Source organism: Phalaenopsis equestris, unplaced genomic scaffold (assembly GCF_001263595.1).
Source record: "Phalaenopsis equestris unplaced genomic scaffold, ASM126359v1 Scaffold000055, whole genome shotgun sequence".
Taxonomy (NCBI): Eukaryota; Viridiplantae; Streptophyta; class Magnoliopsida; order Asparagales; family Orchidaceae; genus Phalaenopsis; species Phalaenopsis equestris.
The window spans coordinates 1,282,509-1,291,182 of record NW_018164497.1 but is presented as its reverse complement, the minus strand read 5'-3'; the positions used below and the strand labels follow the sequence as shown (position 1 = coordinate 1,291,182).

The 8,674-nt window shown below is 34.6% G+C and overlaps 1 protein-coding gene across 1 annotated transcript; it reads right to left on the bottom strand.

Moving 5' to 3' along the window:
* Positions 1 to 1,687: 1,687 nt before the first annotated feature.
* On the bottom strand, positions 1,688 to 8,376 carry LOC110019408 (beta-galactosidase 16-like). Its single transcript, XM_020717046.1, has 17 exons — positions 8,286 to 8,376; positions 7,845 to 8,068; positions 6,948 to 7,040; positions 6,711 to 6,854; positions 6,451 to 6,545; positions 5,985 to 6,093; positions 5,740 to 5,824; positions 5,531 to 5,649; positions 5,264 to 5,428; positions 4,922 to 5,103; positions 4,708 to 4,799; positions 4,353 to 4,462; positions 3,944 to 4,051; positions 2,616 to 2,723; positions 2,386 to 2,531; positions 1,973 to 2,282; positions 1,688 to 1,842 (listed from the first exon to the last, which is right to left on the bottom strand). The coding sequence occupies exons 1-17, from the start codon at positions 8,374 to 8,376 to the stop codon at positions 1,735 to 1,737; spliced, it is 2,289 nt and encodes a 762-aa protein (XP_020572705.1). The 3' UTR covers positions 1,688 to 1,734.
* Positions 8,377 to 8,674: the final 298 nt, after the last annotated feature.

Here is an 8,674-nt window from a genome sequence, read left to right as displayed (position 1 = left end):
CAACTCAGTATTTATTTATATCTATGTCGATTAAATGATGAATTTAAGTGATTTAACTTAGTTTTATACTTATTTTATTTCAAACCCAAGGATGCCAATATACTTTAGAAACATGATTTCTATTTCATCTTATTTGTTTTTTTCATGAATTTCCAATTTATATGCAAACATGAGCCTTGAGGAATTTTCAATTGGATGTTTATGGCCAAAATGTATTAGATCCTGTTAAATTATTAGAAACATGATTTCTATTTCATCTTATTTGTTTTATTTCATGAATTTCCAATTTACATGCAAACATGAGCCTTGAGGAATGTTAAATTGAGAAGTAAATTAGCCTAGATATTGTAATTAAATTTTTAATAAGGACTGGCCTCAAAGTTTTCTATTTACTTATGAGTACAATGTATAACAGATTAATCAAAATGTATGCTGCACTCATATCAAATTAAATCTAATGATTTTGAGATTCATCATAATCTTAGCCTGATTTTAGATACTTTGAGCCAAACGATTTGCTCTCCAATATCATCATCATTGGAGAAGCTAAGTTAAATTTCCATTTATTAAAAGAAGTGTGTTCAAGGAACAACATTATTTATCCTCAGGGCTGTGAATTTGGCTCGAAGATCGCTATTCGCTCGAATATCGATTTGAATTTTGGCTTAGATCGAGATCGGATTGAAATAAACTTGTGGATAGCCTCAAACTGACTCGAGATTGGCTCATAGTATTTTTTTATTTATAAAAATTATATATTTACTACTAAGTAAAATCAAATATAATGAGTCATGCGCAAATTTCAAGCTTAATTTGAGCCACTCAGTTTCAATTTTGAGCCGGATTGAGCCGAAACAAATCCAATAACTCAATTTGATTTCAAGCCGAATTGAGCTTTATTTAATTTAAAGTTGCTTGGCTCAAAATCAGATATAACTAGCCACAAGCCGATTTCTAGCCGCACTAAATCCATTCAAGCCAACCCCAGCTTGACTCAAAATTGGATCATTAAGAGCCCTACTTATCCTCAACATCAAAAGAAGGTTAGTTCATGGTTCAGTTTACCTCTTAGGCTGTTTCCATGATAAAAATTTTATACATTTTAAAAATTTTAAAATAAATTATTTCGTTAGTCTCCAAATTTCATTTACATAGATGTGCTTAGGCTCTTTGACAGAGATAGAAATAATTTACAGTTGGTTTTAATCAATAGGCAATGCTTTGGAGCGATTATTGCGTACGGACACCGCATGTAAATTTGCATGCGGTGTCCGATCAAGATCACTGAAATTCTTCTTTTTATTTTTTTTATTGTTAGAGTGGGACTCACTCTAAATTTTTTCCTGCCCGCTTTGAGGTGCAGCCATTCTTTTTCACTCAAACAAAGTCATAGTTACATCTCTTTACAGTTATTGCTGCCCTTCCATGCTTCTTTGAATTTATCTTCAAAATTACATACAAGAAAATTTCCTTTCATTTCAATCCAAGGCTTGCATTCTAGGATCTGTACATATATTCAGTGTTAGCATAAAATAAACTATAAGAGATTCAATTACAGCAGCAGCACTCCATCCAAACAAATGAATTTCTGAATTAAAACTGTTTCATCCTATCTATTCTATCTAAATACTAAAAAAAAAAAATCTAAACTATCACAAAATGAAAACAGAAGAAGAATTAAATAAATACAGCAAATGAAAACCTCTGCATTTCTTCAGTTGCTGTATTGTTAAATTAGCATTTTGCAGCAATTAGTAGGGACTTGGAGGTGTTCGGGCAAGGATCATCACCAAATATTGTTGAAGATACAGGAACAGAGCATGCACTTCTACCCAAACAAGCCTGTTCAAGATAAAACCGTAAGATTAATTCCCAAAAACACAAACATTTTGAAAAGCTTGATGAAAAATAAACTCAAAATTCAAACTTTAAATTAGAAAATTGAGAAAAGTTAGAACTTGGAAGAACTCACCTTTTCTACAACAGTTCTGGATGCTGTAGAATGGCAGCTTCCCACCGAATAGGAATCGCAATTACCTGCAGGGCTTCCATAGCTCGCAAACTCTATCGATGATATGGCCCTACCATTATAACAGCGAAGCTTAACAGATGGGTATTTGTTTGCCGAAACTATAGGATTTGGATCGGATTCAAACACCCTTGAGCAAATACCAGTAACTGAAATAGTCTCCAACGTTATCGCTGAAGGATTCCCTCCCATTTCCTCAAACAGAACTAGGAGGTTTCCTGAAGGTTTTAGGAAGGAACGGGGAACGTGATACCTGTTCAGTGATTCAAAATGTAATTTTTATCGGTAACTAAGAATCAGAATGATGAAAAAGATGTATTTTTACAACTGTGAAAGCAAAAGATAACTTTGCTTACAGAGATTGAGATGGAACTCCTTTAGCAGTTTTAAAAGAGACCCAGTAGCGGCCAATGCTTTGGCCATTGATCCATACTTCGCCTTTGCCCATACTGATTAAGTTTAGTGCCAATGGTTCGTTGCCCAATGGAGCGTTGAATCTTGTCTGTTAATGGTTTGCAGCTAATTTCTTTTAGTTGCAGAAGAGAGATTGATGGGAAGTTAGTTGCATGTTAGAAATGTTAATTACCATGTACCAAACTAAAGGTTGATTATGAGAACTGTCGGCTGTCTTCCAATCTGCTAGTTTTGTTCCTTGTTCTGTGAATATATTTGACTTCTCTCCAGATAAACCAACCTGCATTTTTCTTTTGTCATAAAAAACAGTCCAGCTTGTTGCTTTGGGGCTGTTTGGGATCATTTTTTATTTTTATGATTTTTTATTTTTTATTTTTGCTCATGTTTTGATTTAAAATAAAATATATCTGATATATTTGATTAAGCTATGATTCTTTTTGAAAATATTTTAGATTTGTAAATAACAATAATTCGGATGTTTTTCATTTGACTAGCCCATCTGAGAAGGCAAAACGAAGTCAACATTATTTAGACTAATATTGCAATTGCTTGCAGCTTCTAAAAAAGAAGCAAAATCTTCCTTTTCTACATATTTTTCATCAGAGAAATCAAATTAGCCCTCAAACTTGTGAATTTTTTCAAAAAATTAGATGTTAAGGGATTGCTTGGGATAACTTTTTTTTTTTAATGGTTTGTTTAATGTGTTTTTAGATGTTTTTATTCTAAAATAAAACTAATATATTTTTGAAAATACTCAAAATATTTTTAGTTTATTCTAATGTGTTTTTAGATGTTTTTATTCTAAAATAAAAGTAATATATTTTTGAAAACACTCAAAATATTTTTAATTTATTCACATACATAGCATCCGAAACATTGCTATTTACAAATTTAGCGCCTCTTTCATCCATTTCTAAACTTCTCACTCACCTATCAAAATTCATACATACATAGCACCCGAAACATTGTTATTTACAAATTTAGCGCCTCTTTCATCCATTTTTAAACTTCTCACTCAGCTATCAAAATTCAGTATAAAACCCCACACCCAATAAATCCCATTTTTGTGAGATAATCAATGATTTGATCATAACACACGTAAATACATCGGTTCGGCGGTTAAAAAATAGCACACAGAGTGCTATATTTTGTAAACAGCAATGTTTCAGTTGACAATAAAACCCCACACCCAATAAATCCCATTTTTGTGAAATAATCAATCATTTGATCATAGCACAGCAGTTAAAAAATAGCACATCAGTGCTATATTTTGTAAACAGCAATATTTCAGGTGACCTCAGGAGAAATATAGTTAGAAAGTTCTGTTTCAACCAGCCAAAATGCAGCGCATTTTGTTCTGACAACAAAACAATTCTGAACAACCAAATTGCAACAGGAAAACATTTAACATTACACTGAACACATATATTAATTATTTTGTTAAAAGCACCATTTATTTCTATGCTGAAATGTTAGACAAAGGAAGCTCGAGTGTGAAACCTGATATGTCCACCGATTGTTACTGAGATCTTCGGAATGATTCTTTGAATTTGAAATGCTCACCCTTCGTAATCCAGCAACTCTGCGCTCTAGATATGCTCCAGAGTCCTGCATAGAAGAAAGAAATGCATCATATAAAACACCAGAGATAGGCTTGTTAAAACAAGTAAGAATAGCTCAAAAATTGAGGGATTTACATGCATATCACACCATTGCTATGTATTAATATATCAAATACTTTAAATTTAATATTTACATACATTTTAAAGTGAAATACATCTATTCATACATAAATTTTCATGGGATTATGACACCAAAGTGCCATATATATAAATATCAATTTTAGATGTGCTATATATATATATATATAGAAAATTTAAACAATAATAATGAACGGAAATTAACTTACTGGTAATCCCACCATGACGCTCAACAATGAGATGTCATTCTGTCCATTTTTCAGTGAAATGGCTTTGCTAAGTACGATAGCCTTTGAGCCATGACTACCGTGTACAGTTCCTGACAGGACAAGAAATAACAACTTTTTTCAACATTTTGGAAATTTTTGTAAAATCTTTAGATGCATTGTGAGAGTCAAAATTTCAGTTCTGTAAAAAGTTAGGATTAAAATATGTTGCATTAATATCTTTGTTTTGAAGTAAATCTGATCTGGTGAACTCAAATATTTTGTTTGTTTGGGCTATGCCATCATATTATTTTTCAATATTTCATTGTTTTATGAATTGAATGACATTTTCACTTACCAATATATTCATTATTTACAAAAGCATGTATAACATGAGCTAGTGATTCGACACGAATTATGTTATTTTGAATGTCTGATGTGTTGTTGTACCTGCACACAACATAACCTTTAAGATCAGTATTGAATAATCAAATTTAAGCGCTCTAAATGATGATTTGGGCCTAAAAATCATTTCTCCAGTGGTTTAACAGAATGTTAAGTTTTCTTCCTACCTGGTTATATACCAAAGATAGTCTGTAGAATCTTTAGTTGCTGCCATTTGTTCTATAAGCCCATTTCTTACCCATGTAGAAGAATCACTGGTTGGAATTTTCTCTTCTGCTACTTTCCATCTGCTTGCTTGATTAAAATGTTCTACAGCTTTAGCTGATCTTGTGCCATATTGAGCACTTACCTGAGAGAGCAAATAAGAAGAAGATTACTCAAATACTAAACTCTTTCAGTAGAATATGATTTACCAAATTTAAAAATTTAGTGCATAGGATAGTGATAAATCTATGAAACAAGGTGATTTTGTACTATTTTTTTAGATAAAATGGTGGATTTGGATTCACCTTAGCCGTATTGAAGACAACATTCTTACAGTCAGACAAGATGCTTATTGATTTCTGAGGCAATTCATATGTGGCATTCCGAAATCGAACTGTGGAATCATGAACTGAATCCTGATTTATAAGGAATGCTACACACTTTCCTGTATCTGTTTGAAAAATGTGTGCCTGTGATGAAATCCTTTCGTTATTCCCACTAAAGAAGCACAAGAAACGCGGCTAGAAATTATGGCTGCTGTTATTACTGATAAAAGGAAATTGAGATCTCACCTCTTGTGCTCGGCCAATTAAAACATTTGTATATGTCCCCTCAAGTAATGGTTCAGAGTTCTGCTTAATTGCAGCATGTAATTCCTTGAGATGGGCCCATTTTGGCTGCCATATCAAACCTGCCAAAAAAAAATAAGTATCATTATGGCAGAATCTCGAATTGCTGTATGAAATTAATTTAATATGATTTTGTAATGTTTTTAGCTAACCATATTCATCTAGAGGAGCTTGATCATAATATGCTGTGATAATGTATGAAGATGAAGACTTTCCGAAATTGGTGCCACCATGATACTGCATTTGCAATTGATTTTTACACATCACAACTCAAACTATATGCGAATTTCGTGGTTTAATAAGTTTTGAGACTATTTATGCAATAAAATTATTTATGTTACAAATATTGTAATTCACTAAGGTGTTTAAGAGGCATTAAAGAATGTGATAAGCAAACCATATAGTAATTCACGAAGCTCCCATTCTTTTTAGCTACAAATTGCGCTACAGCAAAGGCAATATCTTCTGCAGACCTCATGTATGGCTCCTCCCCATATACTTGGTAACTTCAAGACAAAAGAAGTACAAATCAGACCCAAAATAAAATAGAGTAAAAATAGGCTCAAAATGATTCTCTATATGAAATATGCAGTTTAGTCCTGGCCATCCAAACTTGTTTGCATGACAGTAATTAAGGAACAACACAAGTAATTGTGCGGTTAAAATAACTGTAAATTAAGGATTTAAAACCCCCATATGAGAAGATGTGTGGCAATGGTATTCATACACTGGATAACAAAATATTAGCTGAAGAGACTCTTAAATTTCAACTAATAAATGCTTAGCAATCTTATTATCAAATTTAATACACTTTGATTGTTTCTTAATAGTTGCAAAAGGAGGGTATTTCTGCAAATACTCACAAAGATGTCCAGTTTTCTGTCCACAATGATGGCTTTTTTGGTGAATTTGGACCTGCAAATGTTTGACCACATCTCATACCATTGCAAGTATTGATCTGTAGAGGCAATAATGTTAACCATAAACTTAAAACACTATCCATACTTGAATCTTTGGGCTAAGAATATATACTGCACATGATCTTAGATATTTATACTTATATCCAAGGTGATAACTTCCATATGCCTTTAAGAAGATGTATTTTACATCTAATAACACTAACCACTGGATCTGGGGCATCCATTTGTTTGCACATCATCCATGGGACACCAGTCTGAAGGCTGACAGCCATATTTGCAGCCCACTTCACATAAGCTGGGCCTTTCTCATGAAAAGCTTGCTCTATCGTTTGGTATTCATTCTCAATCTATGTAAAATAGCAAATGAGCTATTAAGTCTTTGATGTAAACATTAGGCCAACGCTATAACAAAATAAATTTTGCGAGAAAAAAACAATCACCTGTGAGAGTATAATTGGTCCTCCTTGAGAAGCATATAAATTCTCATCCTTCATCATTTGTACTATCTTTGATACAAACCTTTGCATGTTCATCTGCATCATAAGACATAAAATAAAGTATACAATAAGAGATTTTTGTTGTGATACTTCATTTTTTGTAGCTATCAAACTATAATATTTTAGTTAAAAATAACTCTGCCTAAATTTTAAATAACAAAATTAAAGTATTTATTTTCATTCTCAATGATTTATTAAATACTTAATGAGTTGTTTGTATCACGCAAATATATAAATTCATTTTATTTTAAAAAATTAGATGTTTTTTTTTTAAGTAAGAAACTATTATTTTGACCCTCAATTAATGAACTAAGGTAAAAGGACACTTTTGTAATGTGGTACCGCTCACTTACCACATCTCACCTACGGTTCACCTACCGCTCACCTTGCTTCTATAAATAGAGAGGGTGTGAGACTTAGGAGTTAAAGGGAAGAGATCTTAAACAATCACAAAGGAGAAGAGAATAGCTAGAGAGCTAGAGAGGAGGAGAGCATCTTGAGGCCTTGTATCAAGGTGTCGCTTGAGAGGGAGGCCATAGAAGGAAGATGAGGACTCATCTCTATGTATAAGCTATGTATTCTCCATTTCTTTTGCCTTAGTGAACTATTTGATTGATTCCCTCCCGTGGACGTAAATCCAGTTGGATCGAACCACGTAAACGATCTGTGTTTGCTTGTGTTCTTTGCGTTTCATTTTTATGTCAGGAAGTACATATCTCACAACAATTGACGCCGTCTGTGGGAAGATCCATACTTCTTAGATAGAGGTGTCCGGGTAAAGGGTCCGGGTAAAGGTTTTTGCGGCCTGCGACGAAGAAGATGAGTTTGACATTCACAAACAGAGAAGCCGGATCGCATCACAGGCAGCTGAATCGCGACAGATTCGGTGAGCAGTGGAAGCTTTGATCGAGACGGAGGCGAGAAGGAGGAACAGTCATCGAGCGAGGGCTGAAAATTTGCGACAGGGCTGCCAGCAGAGGATTTCGGAGCAGGAGTTCGGTCTTCCGAGCAGCTCGGCCAGAGGGAATAGGCGGAGATCGCGCAGAGAAGGGTTCGGGAGTTCTCTGTTCAGAAGTTCGCGAAGCAGAAGAACTTGAGCAGTTTGGCGAGGCGCGACGACTCTGTAGAGGCAGTTATCCCGGTGAACATGTGTGATCTCTGCCAGAAGGGATCGGAGCTCTTCGTTCGGTTGACAATGGCAGTGGAGTTCACGGGGAGAAGGAATTCCTGATTTGTTCCGCTAGACGCAGAGGAGTGCCTGTGGGAAGGAGGCGCGAGCACCAAACAAGAAGTTTTCTCCGGTGAACAGGTGTGATCTCTGCCAGAAGGGATCAGAGCTCTCCGTTCGGTTGGCAAAGGCAGTGGAGTTCATGGGGAGAAGGTGAGAAATTTGGTGAGAATTTCTTGGACAACAAGGCGTTAAAAGGCATGTTTAGGCTGAAAACTTTTGATTGCTATACAATAGTACAACATTTTGGTGATTTCAACCTAGTTCTTGGAAGGCCAGTAGGTAGAATTCATTGGAAGAAATCCTAGTCACGATAATGAGTTCCGCCAAATTTGACATTGAGAAATTCAACGGGAAGAACGACTTCAGCCTATGGAGAGTAAAGATGAGAGCTCTATTGGTTCAACAGGGTGTTGCAGAAGCCTTGCAAGGGTCGGCGGCA